Source organism: Cardiocondyla obscurior, linkage group LG19 (assembly GCF_019399895.1).
Source record: "Cardiocondyla obscurior isolate alpha-2009 linkage group LG19, Cobs3.1, whole genome shotgun sequence".
Lineage (NCBI taxonomy): Eukaryota > Metazoa > Arthropoda > Insecta > Hymenoptera > Formicidae > Cardiocondyla > Cardiocondyla obscurior.
The window spans coordinates 961217-983194 of record NC_091882.1 but is presented as its reverse complement, the minus strand read 5'-3'; the positions used below and the strand labels follow the sequence as shown (position 1 = coordinate 983194).

Below are 21978 nucleotides of genomic sequence, written 5' to 3'. Positions count from 1 at the left end.
GCAAAAAAAAAAAAAATAATAGTACGGAAGAGTCAATTAAAATTGATAAAAATTTACCGAAACATTGAATATATGGATTGCCAGCAAAACCGGATGGACAGAGACACTCAATGGCATTAAGACCCGCGTTGCAGTGCGCATCTTTTCCGCATACTGCGGTAGAACAATCAGATTTTTCTTGAACACCGCAGCCGTGATAAGGATTTCCACTGGTGCCCGGATTACAGACACATTTCGATATTTGAAGACCATACTCGCAGTGCGCATTTTTCCCGCAAAGTGGATCACAATGCGGTGGTTGAACGGCTGTTAAAAATTTTAATTAAAAGCAATTACACAATAGAACGTAAATTATTAACTTCCTGTATTCATGCATTACACATGTATACTGAATAATATAGTATTAGTCGCGGCGACGGCGGCTAGCGTACGTAACCTTGTGATGTGCGTCGAATCTCACACGAAGCGCGCGCGTATAGGTGTTGCGGAATACCGGTCACAGAAGACTGAGGAGGAACGCGGCCTCCTACACCTCCCCGTACTCGGTGACCGAGGAAAGCAGTAAAAACGGAGAAATTCACGTACGCTAGCCGCCGTCGTCGCAGCAAACGTCATATCTACTTTCTAGTGTACATAGAGTAAATCATAATGATTGAAAGCAGTTACCGACTGAATTTTAGTTAACGTTGTGTAATGCTCATATACAGAGAGATCTGTCGGTAACGATTTACTCGCATACATTACGATTCACCCGTATAAAAACGGATTACATTTATAATAATACTTACGTGGCATACAGAGTAGATCCGGATTGCCGACAAAGTAAGGATTGCATACGCATTTATTTGTTAAAGGATCACACATGGCTCCGATACCACAAATCACTCCTTCGCATCGTCGTTTGCAACGTCCGCTGATACAGACGCTGGGCTCGACACACGGAATTTCAGGAGAGCAAACGTCCGGAACACACTGTCCACCAGGGAAAGGATTGCCCATGAAACCTTCGATGCACTTACAAGTTGGTCCGTCATAACTAACGATACATTGAGCTCCGGTGCCGCAAACAAAACCGTCGCATTCTGAAATAGAAACAAAATTTAATTTCGTATATAAACTAAATCTTAAAAAGTCTAACTTATTTATTCTTTTTCACATTACTTTAAAATCAAATTAAAATTTTATTAAATATAAAATTAACACTTACGTGAAACACATTCGTTATTTTTGCCTTCTGTAAATCCGATTACGCATCTGCACCATGCTGCATGTTTATCGGGCTCACAATATGCGTTAGGGCCGCAAGGTACATTGTCGCAAGGATTGACGCAACTTCCTTGGACACATGCTAAGTAATTCTCACAATCGTCGTTCGACGAGCACTCACTCTTACCAGTCGGAACTCCCGTACACCCAACACCGTAAGGATCGCCAATCATACCTCTGGGACACTCGCACGTATGGTCTCCTTTCGTGTTAATACAATATGCCCCATGTCCGCAAGGATTATTCGCACATTCATTCACGTCAATACATCCGTGCTGCGGATCACCTTCGAAGCCAGCCTCGCACATGCATCGTGGCGGATCACTCGGTGTACATTTTGCGTTAATACCGCATGGGAAACGATCGCAGGGATCTGTAATTGTAAAATTTATATAACAATAAAGGAAAAAAAAAACAATATATTTTTCAAGAAAATAGGAATTTTGACTATATGACATAATATATGCAACAAGTAAATTTAAAATAAATGTACTTACTCTTGCAAAGATTTCCATCTAAAGGATCCGTGTAGAACGGCGGTGGACATACACATTCTCCAGGTTGCACGCACTTCTCATTGGCTTTACATTCGTGATCGTTGGTGCATCTTTTTTGCGCCGGAGAGCAGAGTCCGTTGTACGGATCGCCGCCGTATCCGTGTGGACATACGCATTGATGAGAACCTGGTAAATTGATGCACTCGGCACCGTATCCGCATACTTGATGACCCACAATGCACTCGTTTATATCTGCATATGAAATAATACAAATAAATTATGTCTGTTTCTTTGTAATAATCGTCAATTAAATGTGCAAATCGAAATAAAACTTTTTTTAATATAATCGCTTTGTTATACAATACCTTCGCAAGAACCATCAGATTTGGTTGTATATCCTTTGGGGCAGGCACAATAGCTAACACCACCGGCAATTGTTATGCACTCGGCACCACTTGGGCATTTTTCACCCTTCGAGCATCCGGCCAGCATGCATTTACCATTGACAATTTTATACGGCGGTTGACATTGACATTCAATGCTGTTGCATTCTATAATTTTTTCAATAACAAGTTTTAATAAAATTATACGTTTGTAATGTTATATTAAAAATTATAAATCAATAATCTCTTACCTTCGCAAAGTGAGAAGGGATTTCCATTGAAACCCGGTGGACATTGGCACTCATAGCTGCCAGGAAGATTTTTACAAATTGCATTAACACCACAGGCGGCCTTTTCTCTGAGTTCCATACATTCGTTAATATCCCTGCATTTTCCGGTTTCGTGGTCACGTGTGTAACCACGTTGACAAATACATACGCTACTACCCACGAATTCATCTTTGATACACTGTTCTCCAGCAGGACAAGGTGCACTGGGACCACATACGTGAGGTGTTTTAGATTTTTGACAGCCGTCACTGTAAGGATCGCCTGTCATGCCACTCGGACATTGACACGAGAAGAACCCAGGTTCATTATTGCAAATTGCACCGGGAGGGCATGGATTTATCGCACATTCGTCAATGTCTCGACAACCATTTTTCACTCCAGGTTTCCCGGTGTAACCGTTGCTACAGAGGCATGTCGCCACATCGTTCAAAAGCATACAATGCGCATTAGGTCCGCACGACAGGTCTTCGCATGGATCTAAAACAAAACAAAAATAAGATTATAAACTAAATATATTTTGTTTTACAAAAATAATTTTTTAGTTTTAAATCTTTTTGGTCTTATTTAATATCTGCAATAAAAAATATTAAATTGCATACGTCTACAATCGTTTCCAACATTGGGCTCGGGACACAAGCATCTTTTTTGTGGATCACAAATAGCATTTCCTGGGCAATCGTCGTCGGCTTCGCATCTAACTATACCAACGCATTTAATATAAGGATCGGGATCCGGTATAGTTTCCTCTGGACAAGTGCAAGTGTAAGAACCTTCGGTATTCGTACATGTTGCTCCATGTCCGCAAACATCGAGTTTGGAACATTCGTCAATATCTGTATTTATTTAAAAAAATATATATAATTAGCAAAATTAATTAAATATAAAAAAAAAATAATAAAGTTATATTATACCTATGCATTGCTTAAAGGCATTTCCTGAATACCCGAGTTTACATTGGCAACTGAAACCACCAGGTACATTTGTGCAAATAGCGTTTCTACCACATCTTCCGGAAGGACCATTTATCGCATCGCATTCGTTAATATCTACAAAAATAAAATTTTATTAAATTATTGCATAATTGAATAAATAAGATTTTTGTATACATTAAAAAATATTTATCAAAGTTTAAATCAAAGTTTACTTGTAAAAAAAAAAAATATGCTTACCAACACATCCAGCTGCTATATCGTTTGGATTAAAAGTCCAGCCGTCTTCGCAAATGCAATAAGCTTCATGACCATCAGCTTTACAGAAAGCATGTTCACCACAAGTTACCTCATCACACGGTGCTGAAAAATAATCGGTCAAATCAATCATTTTTTTATTATTTTGCCGAAAATATTTGTAATATTAAAAAAATAAAAAGTTAAAATTACCTTTACATGGAATATGAGGTGGAGTGCCAACAAATCCAGATTCGCACTCGCAATGATAACTTCCTCTAGTGTTGGTACAAATTGACGCTGGTCCACAGGGATTAGTAAGGCACTCGTCCAAATCCACACATTCGGCACCCACGGCCTTGAAGCCATCCTTGCAGAAGCATTGCCCTTCAATGCATTCGGCATTGTTGACGCAATCGAAATTCGACTTGCAAAGAGTCGTCACGTCGGTCTGAAAACGATGCGACGGGATTAGCATCATTCTCCAGAATTCTTGTCGCGTTCGGAGGCATTGTACTTGGAGATGAAAACCGGTCTCATTCGCCGTATATACTGTTATCTTCTAGTCGCGTGAATAAAAAAAACGTGCATTCATAATGAACAAAGCCGTGAGTCAGTTTTGCGGCTGTACAAACAACGAAAATAGTTTGGAAAAGAGCTGGTAAACGATGTAAAACCGGTTCACGTTGGTCTCACTTTGTGCGCGACGCTACGCTTTATTTTGGATATTCTTTTTTTTTTTGTCGCCTTTGTTGAAAGAGACCGCGGGGTCGGCCGGAAGATCCACCTCTTGAAATATTTGTCTCGGAGACATCTCACACGAGATCTCGTCCACATACTTATGCATGAGGTGACTCGTAATAAGGTTTATTGATTTATTACCTGATCGCATGCGACTGCCGGGCTGGGGCTGGCACTATACCCAGGTGGGCAGAGGCAGTTGTAACCGGGCTTCTCGTTTTTGCATATCGCATTTTTGCCACAAGGATTCTCCAAAGCTGTGCATTCATTGATATCTAAGAAGAAAAGTAAAAATTACGTACCTAGAAATCCTGCGGGACGAGAAATTCAAAGAGAAACCAGCCAATTAATTATAAATTAGTTTGATCGATTAAAGTCCGCTAGATAGAATTTCCGATTTCAATTGTCGGGACTGCAATGATGTCAATTAACGTCGACTCCCTCGATATCGAAATTTATTAGACATCTTTGAATTCTACTTACAGTATAATAAATGTATATTATATTAGTTCGGAATAATGCAATCCGAGGTCTGACGTTTCTAAAACCGCGGTTCTTGAGGATTCTAGAGTGGTCGATGAATTTATAGTGTCGATATGACAGGGTCGGAAATATACTAAAAACGTATTCCATCTTTGTTACTCGCAAGGTATTTGTTCTATTCTAATTAACAATGCCATCTACTCAAAGATGTCGCAACTGACTTTCTCGTACATAATTCTTTCGTCTGTACATACGTACGCATTACACAAGATCTGTTCAACGTTTTTTCTTCTTTATTGGCTACACGGATTAAAAACTCCTTCTCCACGATTAAAGTATATTTTTTTTTGTTGATTTGTTGCACGAGACACAGCTTCCGCCCTTCGTTATTGTATGTATTTTAATCGTAGAGAAAAATTTTTCTGTCCGTATAACCAATATAAAAAAAAAAAAAAGGTCGAAGAGATTCTCATGGTAAAAGAAATGGCTTCCGGACCTTAAGATCGCGCAATCAAGTGGTTACTGAGAGGATAGTATGTTGTAAGGAAGAAGGTAATATCTGTAAGCTAACCATTGCACTCCTTGAAAGGATCACCGGTGTAATCTGCTTTGCAGCTGCAGACGAAACTACCGATCGTGTCGATGCACTCGGCGTTCTCGCCGCAAGGATTGCGCTCGCATTCGTTCACGTCTGTTAATAAATATTGTTAATCACAGGGTGAGTATTAAGCATGTGGATAGCGTTACGTGAAAGCTTTACTGTAACTGACTTTCGCAGCGGGTTAGTCCCTGACCGATGAAACCTGGGGGACAGATGCATTTGTACGAGCCGGGGACATTGATGCACCTCGCATTGGCTGCGCAAGCGTCTCCGCCGATGCATTCATTTACGTCGACACATCCATGCGCGGGATCCATTCGATAACCAGGATGGCATCTACACTCGAAGCTACCCTCGGTGTTGACGCATTCCGACTCCGCACCACAGGGTGAACTTGCCTCGCACTCGTTCACATCTACCGGCGACGGTCAGTTAGTCAACTCGGCCAAACGCCAAGGTATGTGAGTACAAGCAAATTGTTGCAAAAACATAACGCAAATGTGTCGCACACAGACCGTCAATTTTATCAGTATTGGATTTTGAAAAGTCTAGATTATCACCCATAAATCTTAATCGAGATTAACTTTTTATTAATAACTTTATTAAAATGTTATCGCTGTGTCAATGATAATGAACATTGTTACTAAGAAGCACATGATAATTAATATGTGTAATTTTAAGCTTATTTCACGCTGCAAAGAGTTATCGCTTTACAGACGTTTTTTGTATAATATATTCAGTATGATATATTACATTCGTAATTGAATATTTTCAGGACTTACCGTGGCAGCCTGTCATCGGATCACCATTCATTCCATCGGGACATAAGCATCGAAAACTGCCATGTATGTTTGTGCAGAGAGCAGAACGTCCGCAAGGACTTCTCAGACATTCGTCGACGTCTCTACATTCCTCTTCAGGACTGCCGTCGTATCCCTCAGGACATTCGCACTTATGCGCGCCCGGTAAATTTACGCATAACGCACCTCTTCCACAGGCACCCTCGTATTTGCATTCGTCGACATCGAAACACTACGCAAAATTTAATTCAGTGAATTTAATGGAGAGTTTATTTCTAATTAGATAATTATCCAGTATCTTTCAAGGATCCATCGTGACGAATGATTATTAAAATTAATATTTCCATTACACGTACATATAAAAAGAAAAAACTTATTTCATAATAAGGAAATTGAATTGCAGAGATATGTTATATTTATATATTATTATCGCCGATATACTAACACTGTTGAACGGGTCTCCCGTAAATCCATCTTGACACGTGCAAGTATAATTGCCGGGTGTGTTGTGGCACACGGTATTGTCGCCACATGCACCTGGTACCGTGCACTCATTTACATCCGCACAGTGTACCTCGCCGTCGCCGATGTACCCAGATTTGCACTTGCACAAAAAGTTTGAGGGTAGGTTGCAACATTCGGCATTTTCGACGCAACGCCCGGCAATTGCTGGATCATCGCATTCGTTGATATCTAGAGATACGATACAATTAGCAAGGAAATAAGCGCTTGACGCGCGGCAGGATAATTACCCTCGCAGTGAAAGCCATCGCCTCGATATCCGGGAAAACAGGAACATTGAAAGCTGCCGAGAGTATTTGTACAATGGGCAAATATATCACAGGGCCGATATTTACACTCGTTCTCATCTATAATTTTTTAGTGTTTTATTTTTAAATTATTAAATTATTCGAAATTATTGTTCACATGTAAGCATATAAGTATAAGAAAGCAGGTCAACTGTTCTACAAACCTGGAACTTGACAATTACATCCTCCAAATCCATCGTTACAGTGACAGACCGAATCAAGACAGACACCGTTTTGACATTTAGTGCCGTCTTCTTTTGTACAATCATCTGCAACATTTTTAGTAGCATTTTGAAAAAGTTTATATTATATCTTGAAAAATAAATATGTAAAAATATCACATTTTAAATTAACATGTATAGATTTCTTTCGGAATTAATTTTATTGAACATAAAATGATACACGTCGCGCACGAAAGTTGAAATTAAATCGAGTTCTTTTGGAAGGATCTTGATAATATACCATTAAAAGACATGGAAAGATTAAACGAGCACAGAGCGGGCCGGCATCTCTTTTACCGAGTTAACATGTATTAATTAATATTCTAAATGAAAAGCGGCGCAGAGGCCTTACGCTTTGTCGCTGGTTCAATAAAAAACCCGCGAAACGTTATATATTTTATATTATAAGCTAAATTTATAATACACATTAATTATCAATTCTTTTTATACTTTTTAAATGTATTTAACAAAAATTTAATTTTATTTACACAGGTAATATAGTTAATGATTTTACCGACACAGTGTCAGTGAACATACTTATTTAGAAATGGCCTGTGCGAAAGGTACGAGCCATTTTTGTTGGTCATTAAGTAAGATTATCCGAGAAAAAAGGGCGGTTAAATTGCAACGATACTTTATAGCCATCAGCTAATCGCGCAATTTTCTCTCACCAGGTCTAATCGTCGCTCGAACATCGAAGTTTTTCTCACAAGCCTGCAGAGCTGCGATACGTTCGATGGATTCGAGTAACGTGATCCCACTGGTTCATTGGCGCCTCAACAACGTCAATTACGGTCTTACCGGCGAGATAACGTCCGTGGAAAATGGGAATAAAATTCCGCAACTAATTGCGCGTGGGCGTGACTCGGTACAATGTGAAATAATGACGCGAGAAGAGATTCCCCCCTTAATTGACCCGACGAGACGTGATGCTTAACGCGTTCCTGTGGTTTGTGTACGACGCGAGGAAGAAAATTACTTAGCGACCGTAATGACATCGAGAACGACGGCGTGACATGAAGAAACAACGGAAATGTTAACGATGGTGCATGGTGAATGTCGTGCGACGTCACCTTTTCCTGTCGCGGTGAGGTGCACGGTCGCTTACGCGATAGGAATACCCTGACAATCGCTGAACAAATTACGTCAAACAGGTACGTCTTCATTCATTAGATATAATAGCTCACCTGTGCACTTTAACCTGTTGCGCTGTTCGTCCACGCCTTGGTAGCAGTCGGCGCGATGGTCACAAAGCTTTGAGAGCTCGAGCAACTGAAGGATGTCTGTCGATTCGTTAACCTGGCAGCCGAAGTAGCCGTCCTCGAGGTTCAGGAAGAATACTTCTCGCCTCGATCCATGGCCGAGTCCTTTACGAGATTCGACCTGAAAAATGGACTCGGTTAGTTGATTGGTATAATATATTTCACACACAATTATTTATTAATTAATTTTATTTACTATTTATCAATTACGCATTTTATATGTACTAGATGTTAAAAAGCACCCGCGTTCTTTACTCTTACTTCTTTTACGTTAAAAAGAAACGGTCTTACATTTAATAATTAAAATGAGATCTGGTTTTAAATCAAGTTAAATGCTTTTAACATATTGTTGCACTTAATTAATGATCTTTTAAATGACATTGAGAGAAAAAGTGAAAATGTGATAATTAGTCTCTGTACTCGTGAAAGAATTAATATTGTCAGAAAAATATTTTCTTACCGGATACAAAGATAGAAGTATCCATGTCAGCAACGGCCAAAGATGTTTCATCTTTGCTGTAAAAAAAAAAAGGAAATACAAATTACCCCGATTTTAATCATATTCTATATTTATCTCTCTCGTAAGTTAAACGCGTGATTTTATTATTAATGTAATCATTTTTAGTGATGACTGAACGTGAAGCTTATCAACCTTTCACGAAGAATGCGTTGCGGAAGAAATTAAAATAGATTCTTAAACACGTGCGTAACACAGCGACAACGATGACTTCACGCGAGAGCCGGTGGTAATTGCATCATCACGAATTCACAAGTGATTTTGCAAAAAATGGCACTACTTCGCGGCACCCTGGGAACGATTTTTCACGATCGCACCGCATCCGGAAACGCGATAAAGAAAAGAGCGATAGAAAATAGAAGCTCTCGCAAACATTCCCCTGCGATGTTCACGGCGTATAAATCACATGGAAAGCACCGTGGTTGCAGGAAATCGTTGGAAAATCAAGCGTGGATACAAAACCGCAAGAAACCATCGAACGTTTTTCAGACGCAACGGATAAACCTACACCGGTCGAACACCTGTTCAACGAACAAGCCTCCACTTCGCCGACCACCGTTCCAACGCGTGGCTAATTCACGAATATGCGACCAGGGAAGTTGGTTGATTCATCAACCCCAACATATAGGCCACGCGATGCATGGTAATGTTCTCCCTCAATCTGTTCATATTTTAAGTAAGAAAAAAAATACTACGTATTATTAAGCCTAATATCAGATTTCTGTTTTAGCAAAGCTTACGTCGATACCAAGTTCCAAGTGCATTTTATCGCAGAGTCTGCTCAGCTTGATACGGTGGAAAAATTTGATAACGATCGGGCTTTTCCAACGGAATTCGTTTCAAAGACGCAGAAATCTAAATCCTCGAGTGCTCGCAATGAAGCCGCGGTAACTATTTCCTGTTTACCGCCCTTCTCTTTCGCAATACCGCCGGCGGACGTCCAACTGTAAATGCAATTTTCAGGAGATAGCATCCCCGTACGCAAAAGCGTTCTTCGTTCTGGGCCCTGTAGGCCTCTTTCTCGTCAAGACGCAGCGAATGCACTACGTGTGCAGCAAACAGCACAATAAGTTAGAGCTACGGCGATCAACTTGGAGCGGTGAAATGTTAACGACTGCACACGCGGCCAGGCTCGCAAGGAGGACCGGAGGACGAAAGGGAAAAGGGAAGGAAGGACGTGCGTTTGCCAAGTCGGATGAAGTGGAGGAAGAGAAGCGGAAAGCGCGCGAGGGGAACAACTAGGAAAGACGGGAAAGGAGAGAAGAAGCGGAGGAACGCGTAATAAAGGAGGGCGTGTGAGTGCGATGCACCTGTAGTTCTCCTTGCCTCCCAACCACCACGCAACGTCATCGAGCTGCCCCTCCGCTGTACCCCTAACTCGGTAAGATATACAAACCTGCAGCTGCATGCTATTTAATATGGAGGGATCTAGTTTCTTTATCTCAATTTTGTCATATAAGCAGGTCTTTTCGCGTATATTATCGCGTCAGGATATTTTTAGACTTAGTAGATTCGTGGTCAAAATCTTTAAAATCTAAGACTTGAAAATATGTTTAAATGTGCAATGTTTTTCAGTATTTACGTAGATTTTGTGACTTTAATGCTATTACAAAGATATTATGAAAGTAAAATCATTATGTAACGGTTCACGGTTTATGCGCACATATTAAAATGGTAATTACTTGATCAGTTTTCAACACATTAATTATTTACTATAATTAACATTTATAAATTTGCTTTATAATTTAACATCCGCGTAATAGCCTTAATAAGCGTAATAATAAAAATAAATTATAGTAGTATATTGTATACATGTGTAATGTGCACATGTATTTCGTTTATATTCTGTAGTATAGATGGATAAAACTGATAGAAATGCGAAGTCACATCGTGTTCGATCTTAGGCTCTGACATCGATTTTTCAGCCGCGAGCGATTGACATAGTTACATCAGTTTTTATCGGTACTTCTTTAGCATATCTATCTGTTGCAATCCTACAATAGTTAGTAGCTCTTGGCCATAATTCAACCACGCGATTCTGCACTTTAATTTTTCATCGACGTATATCTGAATGCGACATACGAGCATAATGAATTACAATGGGTGTTTATATGAAGCACGCGCAACACCTACGCGAGATATTACGATATGAATGATAGCGATCATGACTTTGTCATCGGTTGAAACAGAAACAAATTAATACGTACAACACTTACAATTAGTTTGAAATAGTGTGTTCGTTGGTATCAAGGTGTATCAATTTCTCAAAACAGAAATAGGCATTATCGTGCAAATCGTGATTGCGCTTCACATTTTTAATGCTTAAATCCGATGACGCCATACGCTGTATTGAATAATCGACTTAATTATCAGCTCCGCCTGAAGTAGATATATCAGGTCAATAACGACGCCGGCTTACGAGTCATCGGCTTCACGGATTTCTTCTTTATTATACTGGTCTCGCCCACGAAATTTTCAGTTTATGGAAGCTTGCAGGTCGGGAATAACGCGTTTGTGTGGCGCCGTGAAAGTGTCTATATGTGACTAGAGAACATCCTGAGCTCGTAGAGATAATTCTTTTGCGTGTGCAAACTCGGGGTTAGAGGTACGTCCCACGCATGCGAGAAAGAGAGACCTCAAAGCTGCAGCTGACATCAAACGCGCGGAAATAATAAAATTATTTGTTAACTAACAACAGCTATTTTATACGTGCGTGCCACTTCGCTTGAGAGCCACTCGGTATTATCCACCGCTTACAGAAATCATTTACCAATATGCAGATAGCGTCAAAATTAATTATTCACTTTCTCCCGACTTTATGGTTTCAAACAGCGAAACCATATTAAGAGATCAAGACGAGTACCGCTTGCTCGTACGTCAAAGTATACTGACAACTTTTATATTATGAACAGTGGCATTATAAATGATTGACTAAGCAGAAAGATTAAGATATATTGTTAGATAGAAGATAAGTGTGTAATATATCTTATTATATTGCCTATATTTTAAGCACAAATCGCTATAAAATCATGTGTTATAGAGTCTTTGTACGCGCAAGAAATATGAAAATAATTTTTCATTCTTCTTTCGTAGATTAGTGTTAATTTGCACGATGTCTTGAACTAATTGCGACGCCGATTCTTCAGTAATAGACATTTACGGCTTCGTAATGTCATCCGCGAACGAATTTGCATGTTTAGCACCCACCATCGACAATTTAATTGCATAACCGTCGCGCTAAGCCTTCCTACGTGCAGCGCTGATTTCACGCACGAGCCTCTTTACGCGCTTGCGTAATTTCACAGTAAAATAATGCAAACGAAGTAGTTCCTTTTGTTTGAATGCGTTCTCTTTGTTACGCCGGTGCACGGGCAGTAACCCTTATTTTCTAAAAGTATCAAAGCTAAATTCACACTTGCATATGTAAAGCGCACCGCAAAATAAAAATAACGGAAATCTGCTATTAAATTCTGATAGTTATCGCAACAAAGTAATTGATTTAATGAATACGAATGATTTAATTACAAGACTGACAATGGAAGGATGGAATAAAAAAAAAAAAAAAAAAACGGTACAGCAGCGTTCTAATTATCTGAGGTCTCTCTTTCATTTCGCAAATCCGCATGTGTGTCAAGACACATCGTATGTACGCATATATGAATATTATTTATACATGTATGTTAATTGTAGAAAGACAAAACATGCGAGATGGCTTTCTCTTTGTCGCACTTATTGGAATCGGTTTACGTTTACGGTTTTTCTCTAGAAGGTCTTCTCTGTTCTCGTAACTCCCGCCGCCATACATTGATTATTTTCATTTCATAATGAACCTTGAACGCACAGAGGAAGTTTAGGTCAGTATCCGTGCGGACGGTCAATTGCGTCAAATAATAGACGTTGTTCACGGGACGGACATTAAAATACAATTTTGCCACGCATCATCGCCAGAGTCGCTAATAAAATAAGCCGGGGCAATGAGTCGGATACAGGCAGCGTTTAAACTTTGACATAAAGTGGCGAACATTTTACAGAGAAATCTCTACGTCGTGTAATTTATCAACTCCGACGCAATCTAAGTCGCATTACCCTTTGATTGCTGTTATCCATCTTCCATTTCAAATAATTTTTTATCGAGATACTTAACGATATGATAATCGCAATTACGATATCTGCACAATGATGCGTATTAAACGGAAGCAATAATACTCAATAAAATATCAATATTGGAGAAAACTATTTTACATCCCAGAAGAAGAATCGGGCAGCCTCGACCTGCGGTTACATCCTATTTAGAAATCCGAATTCTAGCCACGATCGAACGTTGATCGCGCTTGCCTGAGGCAACATCCGGCATGAATCAACAAAGTACAAAGCAGATAGCGATTTAGCCCTAAAACTTACGCCCACCAGAGTAACAAGAGAGCGGCGAGCGAAGCGAGACAGAATTATTCTGCAGTGAAGTGAAAGTTCTTTAGGTTACTCTCACAAATACACAGCACAAGACCGAACGAGTGCAGAGCTCGTTTGACCACCGAATCGATTTCGACATATGTACAACGTAGCATTGGCAGTAAGAGCGAACAATCAGCGTCGACAAAAGTTCTAAATAAAAATAATCATTTTTAAGTAAATTGAAAATGAGTGCCGTAATAATATTACGTTCGTACGTGAGAATACTCTGGTTAATTAGTTTTAAAGGAGATATTGTCTATTGCTTCTGTTTGCGCATAGAAAAATGTAAGACGGTATTAGTGCTCGTCATCTAATAACATCCGACGTGGGAAAATGATGATAGGAGCATTGACCAACAACGTGATGATTAACTTGGCGGAGTAGCGCGATAGCGTTTTACGTTCCTAATTGACAATAGCTACCATCGAGCAGTACAAACGCCTCGGTTTATTTGACGTGTAAAATTATAATCGTGCTTCGCACACGCTCGACGTCACGCACATGGCGAGAAGATTCTCGCGTCGCACGCTTCGTGCGATCGTACAGCGCACCGAAGCCGTTACATTTTATATTTTTTCTCGTTTTCTTATTTACAAGTACGATCCGCCGATTTGCAGCAGCATCGTAAAACGCGTCACCTAACAGTAAAGCTTGTTGCAACATCGCTATTTTCCACGCGCACGAATGTAGGAAGTGGGGTCGAGTTACAAGTCGCGTGAGATACAAGAATAAAGGCGCGAGAGAAACGACATGTATCACGGAGGCTGTCGAAATGTCAGGAGTCAAAATTAGTAAAAAAAATTAATTTGCAAAGCGCAATAAAAAGAAATATAAGAATTGAATTTATACGGACAACACTTGTTTCATAGGTGAAAATTATAAAGAACATATATTTCAGTTCTTTATATTTTTATTAATACGTTCATACTCGTGTGTAAGCTACCAATATTTGCCCTTAAAATCATAGATGCGTGGCTGTGATTTGCAAGGCTTTCAGCCGTATCCATATATGTCTCGTTTTCCGAAGGTCTATTTGTTCGATACTCGTCCCCGATAGATTGATCGTCGAGTCGAGAAATACCGCGATTACGCATCGTGACTCAATGGAAAAGTAAGAGAGATCGCGCGGACGTGGCGAAGATACCATTCTAACTAATTCGTCAGCGCAAATTAGTGTGTCAGCGATTAAAAAGTACGCCCGTGATGACAAAGACGCCTCCGCCACCGATTTTCTAACGGTTCGTGACAAAATTGCCGTGTACCGTATGGAGATCTATTGCTGGATGTAACGGACTGCCGCTTCTCGCCGTCGAGGCTGCAATCGCGAGCTGCATTCGCATATAGGCCGTCTTGCATTCTTTCGCATAACTTTTAACGAAATGATTTCTATGATTTATCTTTGGCAAAACTGCCACCTTGAGTTTTACCATCTATGATACGTTGCAACAAATAAATTTTCTATTCTTTGAGCAACGAAAAGCTCGACGGCGCGAAAAAGACGTAAGATGATGCGGGAGCAGAGGCGGAAAAGCAAGGATTCGACGAGTACATCCATAACGCCATATCCGCGTAGATCGTGCGACCAACAGCCAAGGTTTTTCGCTTCGCCAACCTCGTTAAAAGATTCGCGTTATATTGCGCGTAACGGCACACGTTTTCGCGGGATAATTAGTTTCTGGCTTGGGTAAAATACGCGCTTCGTTATAATCACGACGCTACGTAACAATACCTTAAAATAATTCCTATAAATTTTTTATACATTTTGTTTTACTTAATTCAAATCTTTTTGAAGCTATAAATTCTGATTTAATAATACAGTAAATTAATTATATGTATACTACATGTACAATATATTAGTCTTTATATAGATATTTGTTATCACATTCTTATTTTTGCATTTGATAATAAATATCTATATAAAGACTAATAAATCGACGACAAGAACATCCGGATAAAATTGAAACGCGGCGCGTCAAGGTTCTTGTTATCTGTTGTTAATGATCACCACTGAGCAGACAAGCCTTTTCATTTAATATCGCGATCTGTCAGCCTCCATAGAAATTGACGTTTCTATTGCCATATTAGCGGCAACGATTTGCCCCGCTTTTTTCCCACGCGCTAAAATCCCACAAACGATGCAGACTGCAAACGGATCATCCTGCTTTGTGTGGGAATTGCTGAGCTTGGAAATGAAGCATATAACGGACGCATAGCGAATACAACTCTGACGCATAAAATTCTTTGAAAGAATTTTGATTTTATCGAATTATAAAAAAAAAAATAAAAATAAAAATTTGAAGAGCACAGTTAGAAAAGAATTTTGCTCAAGAATGAGATGAAAGTTTCAAAATCGGCACATTTGCAGAAAGCGTGCGAAAAAAAAAGTGCACGGAATTTAGAGCTCATTTACATCGGACAATCGATCCGTCGCAGAAATTTCTCTTCATACGCAACGTGCTAACGGGTGTTCTTCCTTAACATGGGAAGACCGGTGACAGGAGTGTGATCGGCTCACGTTCTCTGCTGCAAGCAATGAACTCCTCGGATGACGCACGATGTCCAGTTAAGGCTCGCACAACCGGGACTCGCGTAATCGATCGTTGTGATTTTACCGTCACGCGTGAGACACGCGAAATATAATCAGTACCATTATATAATAACTTTTAAAAACACGGTCGAAGTTCGTCCATAAATAGCTTTCATCTTTGATTCTTCGCAAGCTGGGATGCATTGAAAATATTACAATCACTGTACCGCGTCGAATTAGATCTCACGTCAGATAAGCCATAATCGGAAGTCCACTATTAAGAAGAGGAAAAGGAAGAGGAAGAACGTTAATGCCATGTAAACCGCAGAAAAACAAGACGCGTTCAACGCATAGAAATTCCATCGAAATCAACAGTCTCAAGACATCGAGTTTTATTTTAACATTATTATTGCGTTAATCAGCCGACAGGATAATTTATTAATTATTGAAAAGTTCTTGCCGTTCAATAGAATAAGGTACAACCGCATTTTATTCACATGACATGAAAATGTAAAATTGTTTTTAGACCTGATGTGATAAAACATTTTCTATTTTAAGCCCCAGGTATTTTCCATTTTCCACATCCATTTTCCTTATCTTTTTATATAATATAACCGTCCCTCTCTCGTATTACTGATTACAGATGCGGCGTGAGTACGAGCATTATGCCGCTAACTAAAAGAGAAGGTGAGTCACCAAAGGAACAGCGGCGATGCGATCAAGGAAATATGCGGGAAACGAACGCGCCGCCAGAGAATTGCTCGTATTATCGAACGATGAGGTACTTAGACATACATAGCTTGCATGAAAATACCGCTTTATTATTGGTTTAGAAGAAACACGTATACACGCCTAGATGACTGGTGCGAAACGGTAAATTACAGCAATTTTGCCGCGCGCTGTCTAACACGTGTTGCCCATTGTGACGAGTCGGCAAATTGATTGCCGCAGTTGTGAAAATTCACCGTTTTAACGGCACATATTGTAGGCTATTTTTCCTCGGAATGATTCTGCGTTGATGAGACGCTATCGACAGGCCGTTACACTTTTATTTCCCGCCGATATCGGGCTAAAACGCGTGCGACTATTAATTCTTCACGTGTTCCACCCGGCTCAGCTTGTAACGCCGTAAATTTTTTTCTTTTATAACGCGATGTAATTGCAGTAGCAACGGTGAATTTATTCTCCCGGTCCCTTGATACGAAAATTATTGATTTACCCTCACGAATACAGCGGATAAAGTGAAGACGTCGTTTATCGTATTCTTTGCAATGTTACACCTTACGTATAGATTGTCCCGCTATGTCGTTAAGCGTCATGCAGATGGGGGAAATTAGGATGTAATCTAACTTCATAACCAGGATGTACCTGTTCCAGCCAGCAGCGGAACGGCTGAGTCTTGATACAAAAAAAAAAAAAAAAAAAAGAAAAAAGAAAAGTATCATATTAAGTACATCCTACATACACATGAGATTTAAAGCGGTGTGTAAGAGAATAGTTGACAGGCGACAGGGCGCGAATCGATAAATCTGCATCTCTATATTATTAACTTTATTGCCACTGGGCAAGAAGTGGGATGCGTGCCGATTAGAACGCGCTAAATGCGAGAAAATCATCGAAACTGACGGAGGAGTGCGAGGTTTAACTGTCTGAAAACGTATAATTCCAAAGTTGGCAAAGAAAAGCCATAAAGTACGATTTCTCCTTCAATTACTTTTGCTGAAAAAACACGTCAAGGTCTACGGCATTATAAAAGACACCGTAGGTGTTGGCCGATGAATATATTCATGATACAAAACGGGCGTAAAGCGTGCCGGTTTTGCGCCCATTCGAAACCTGCGGAGGTTATTTAGGAAAATGGTATTCGGTGAATTTTCACTCGTGACGATCGCGTCCTTTAGCAGCTTTACGTGTCTGGCGAATCCGCGATTCTGTCGTAGGCAGTCGTAACCAAGGTTAGCGGAAAAGAAATCGACATCTTCTGCCGTCACCGACGTCATCGGCGATCATTATCGACAGAAGCGCGACGGCTGCAGTCAATAAAACAATAATCTAATTATCCGCGCGGTGGAGAACGCGTCTGTTTGGCGAACGTCGCGGAATTCCGGAAAGGACTCGCAAAGTAATTTGCACCGTGACCCTCTCCGACACCGTCGTCTCGAAGCTGAAATAATTGCATCGTAACCGTTAAAGGGTGGAAGGTCGAGAGAAGAACTTGCGCGCGAGTACACGTTTAGAGAGCCGCGTGGAAATATTATCACGGGGAATTACACCACGGTGTTACGTCGTGGATCGCGAGTTACCTCGTACTTACACGACTACATGTCACGTTGCACTTATCGCGCTGCTTCTTCAAAGGGAGTGAGAGAAAGAGAGAGAGAAAGAAAGCGCATTAATATAGCGCGATTAATGTGCATGGTCGATCCGGAAGCTGGAGTTGTTGCCGCGATCTTGGTCATAACTCTTATTTTACTTATTTTTTTTTTTTTTTTTCTTTTAACGGAAAGCTTCGCCAGCAAATAACGGCAAGAATCGTGCGTTTACATTCTTGCGATTCGTTCCACCGCGTTTTGCTTCGCATAATTTATTTAGAATGTAGAAAACGTGTTGCGTTTCTCCTTCCATTTCCTTTTCAATCGTTAACGAGACTGTTGATTGTTATTAAGACCTCACGTGGGATTTAAGATTCGTTTAAGCAACTTGGCGTTCATCTCTTGAATCTACTTTCGCTTAATGATCGCGTTAATGACTGAATATTTTAGTCTTAATGGGATGCGGGATGTAGTAGTCGTAGTAGTCGTCGCAGCGTTATCGCATATTTGCATGATCGCGTAAAATTTAAATAATGATCCGAAATAAATCGCGACAATTTTTTAAATCGCTAATAATTATTTACAGTTAGACATACATCAAGATAATGATTGATCATCCAAGTGTCCGGCCGGTTGCTCGGATGCAAATAAGTTCATTTATTTTTATCATTATCACACCCGGGCGCCGCGGAAATCGCCACTTTACCGTTTCCACAATGCGTGCGTGTGCACATCATCACGCGATGACTCGGATAAACGTGATTTACAATAATATACGCGCGAATCACGTTTATCCGAGCAACGCAACGTTGGTAACGCCGAACCTTACTGATCGGCCTTATGCAAATGCTGCGCGCATCACGCGTACTTGAGATAAATTACGTAACTTTTTTTTGTAATCATCGTCGACCGCACCAGCGGCGACATAAAATCGACGCTGTCGATCAGCGAGTCGCGGAATTCGCATAAATACAATAAAAACGAACGGAAGAGCGTGCTCGTAACGCGTTACGCAATGTAAAGTCTCTTCCTTCAACTCCCTCGACGAGCAGCGGCCTCGTGGCTCGAGGGAAGTGATGTCAGCTATCTTTCTCAAGACGTGAAAGAGAGAGACGAACTTCCGTCATCTCCGGGCGCTCTTTGCACATTGGAAGACTAAAATTGCTACCTGCGTCTTTCGCGTTAATCCAGTATATCCAGTATAAATTGCTGTTAATTCGTTTCGATCTGTGATAGTTCGTTTTTCTCCCCCGAGATCGCGACGTTTCCTGTAACGGTGTGATACCAAACGACTGCTCACGTGCGACTCCCGCTGTAAGTTACAGTAACGAGAAATTACGTTTAATTACGCGCGATCGATACCACACCTGCGGACCAGACCGGGCAACTATCTCTCGGTTTTTCCTCCTCCCATTTCTCCCTTTTTGCATTACAGACCTCGACAGGGTGCAAAATAGAAAAAAAAAAAAATAAAAATACATATATTCGAGTAACGTGCACTTAGCATTAATTGTCGGCAATTCAACGTGTTACGTTAGGCGCAAATCATTGCGGCCCTTGCGTCCTACGCGCGCGCCTTTCGATTAAGACCCAATTAGATCACCGATGCGCGATTGTATGTACTTGTAGACGCAATCCCTTGAAGCGAGGATTCTCTGGCGTAGGTTATACCTGTCCAGAGTCTGTACTTAGCCACCGATGCGTGACGAGTGTACGACTAAATTTTTGTGCCCTTGGAAGGGAGGCAGAAAGAAGAATGTGATCAGAAGCATCGGGGGTATGCAATTACTGATCGTAATGAAGCGCAGGGATAGACGAGACTGTTCCTTCGCAATAAGTCTGAGTCATTCTTCCTTTTCACGACCGACCCTGTACTCGGAAGAGAATAGAAGACAGTATATAAAAATTGAAGACAATACCAAACGTCCAGTCGTTTAATTTTGTACTTTACTTAAATAACAGATTTAAAAAGATCTGGTTGATAAATAATAAAAAATAAAAAAAAGGGATGTTTGTCGAAGTTCAACGTAATTGAGCATCGCTCTCCAATTATCTTAATCACAAAGTTTGCCGATCAATCTTTTGATAAACTATCCGATAAAACTATCAGTGTAAATTGTTTTAAAATTAAGACTGCATCGTCGATGGACTTTTTTTCTCCAATTTTGCACCAACACGTGCACGTTATTATTTATCAAATTAATTATATTAAAAAATTAAAGAAGGCTTTTTTTTAACATAATAAATTTAAACGGAATATCGACCAAACTCGTGTTTTATCCCTGAGAAAACTCTCTCTGTTCCAACGCGATGCGCTGCAATGCGCGAAAAAATAATTGACAAGTAAATAGATCCTGCTAAACTAAGCGAGCTGCATCAAGTGAAACTATCTCGCCAAGTAACTTCGACGAAGGATGCCCTTAGCGTACTTCGTGGTGCCCTATGTAAAGACGATTCGCGGAGACAAAGGCCACGGAGTGTAGTACACGCTCGGTTAAAAGGAGCGACCTCCTTGAGAACGGTCCTTGACTCGTAGAGACGAGCGAGATAAGAAGAAGACTACGACACCACGAAGAAGAAGAAGAAGAAGAAGTAACATTGACGTAGTAGCAATAGTAGTAGTAGTAGTAGAAGTAGAAGAGGTGGAGTACGCGGGACGAGGGATAGCGCAAGGGGAACGTTGTGGAAGAGCAGCGGTGGAGGACAACGGTAGGGGAAGAGAGCGAGTAATGGCGCCTGCAAACTCGGCGGCCGCGAGAGGTCGAAGAAGAGCCCGCTTCTGGGCGGCGAAGCACAAGGTGGAAAGACCGAGGCGGTGTGTGGAGCGACCGAGACCAGCGCGAGAAGGACGCGCGAGGAAAATGCAAGGGAGAGAGAGAGAGAAGAGGAAGAAGAGGCACGCCGAGGGAAAATTTATCTCGGTGGCTTATACACTCCCTCTCTTTCTGCTGTCGTGACTTTCCTCACGAGCAACATGCGGCCCGCCCCGATCTGATCGCGAAACGAAACTTGCGTTACCACGTCGCGAGAACGCGCGTTAAATGCGTACAAGTACGCCAACGCTGTATTTTTTTTATTTTTTTTTTTTATTTCTTTTAGCTAGAAAGACGAGACCTTTTTCTCGCCTTTTGTCGTCCGTATAATTTTAAAATTCCTTTTCATCCATAAAATATAAATTTATAGGAACTATAATTTTTATACAATTTTATGCTGACATTTTTTACTTTTATTAGTTTTCGAGATTACGTCTCGTGATGGAACGTGGACGTAAAAGAGGAATAAATCAACTATTACCACGCGTTAAAAAAAACCAGTTTTAGCGCGAGCCGTCGTTTGAATCCGCGCGCGGCATTCGCGAGTCGCCTTAATTGATAATTAACAATTTCGTGGTCACGACGCGGTCGGCCCTAATGTATCGCTCGCTTCGCGGCCGCGTCGACTCGATGGATGTAGGCGCGCATTTGCTCAGGTATGCGAGATGGAAGGTCGTGAGGTGTACTCATTCGTGACCGGAAAAATGATGAGGGAAAAGATGAGAGGAGAGAAAAGATCGACATTACCCGTGTTCACGCACGCGCACGCACACGCGGCTTCTCCCTTCCCTCTTTCGAGCTCGTGCGGATGCGAAGCGAGAAGGAAAAGGCAAGAGGA

General features: G+C 40.8%; 1 protein-coding gene and 1 long non-coding RNA gene across 9 annotated transcripts in view; one reads left to right on the top strand and one right to left on the bottom strand.

Annotated features, from left to right (window-relative positions):
* Dpy (fibrillin-like protein dumpy) overlaps positions 1-21978 on the bottom strand; it is an 85756-nt gene that overhangs the window by 57607 nt on the left and 6171 nt on the right. For 6 of the 7 annotated variants that reach the window (XM_070669407.1, XM_070669408.1, XM_070669412.1 and 3 more), the window contains exons 2-20: positions 8980-9035; positions 8445-8640; positions 7201-7305; positions 6980-7096; positions 6673-6920; positions 6210-6459; positions 5597-5842; positions 5398-5517; positions 4485-4618; positions 3816-4053; positions 3606-3728; positions 3348-3482; positions 3036-3269; positions 2398-2913; positions 2129-2314; positions 1764-2015; positions 1208-1639; positions 789-1082; positions 58-306 (exon numbers count right to left, since the gene is read on the bottom strand). In XM_070669407.1, the coding sequence (XP_070525508.1) occupies positions 58-306; positions 789-1082; positions 1208-1639; positions 1764-2015; positions 2129-2314; positions 2398-2913; positions 3036-3269; positions 3348-3482; positions 3606-3728; positions 3816-4053; positions 4485-4618; positions 5398-5517; positions 5597-5842; positions 6210-6459; positions 6673-6920; positions 6980-7096; positions 7201-7305; positions 8445-8640; positions 8980-9035 (4131 nt within the window). Of the gene's footprint in view, positions 1-57; positions 307-788; positions 1083-1207; positions 1640-1763; positions 2016-2128; positions 2315-2397; positions 2914-3035; positions 3270-3347; positions 3483-3605; positions 3729-3815; positions 4054-4484; positions 4619-5397; positions 5518-5596; positions 5843-6209; positions 6460-6672; positions 6921-6979; positions 7097-7200; positions 7306-8444; positions 8641-8979; positions 9036-9776; positions 9864-21978 lie in introns of those variants that run through there. The other variant, XM_070669410.1, reaches the window with a different exon arrangement.
* LOC139110004 (uncharacterized) overlaps positions 4827-21978 on the top strand; it is a 28536-nt gene continuing 11384 nt past the window's right edge. The window contains exons 1-9 of one of the 2 annotated variants that reach the window (XR_011546928.1): positions 4827-5378; positions 5442-5544; positions 5605-5884; positions 6203-6392; positions 7932-8411; positions 8489-8656; positions 9145-9679; positions 9767-10417; positions 16659-16796. This is a non-coding gene — a long non-coding RNA (uncharacterized lncRNA). Of the gene's footprint in view, positions 5379-5441; positions 5545-5604; positions 5885-6202; positions 7386-7931; positions 8412-8488; positions 8657-9144; positions 9680-9766; positions 10418-16658; positions 16797-21978 lie in introns of those variants that run through there. The other variant, XR_011546929.1, reaches the window with a different exon arrangement.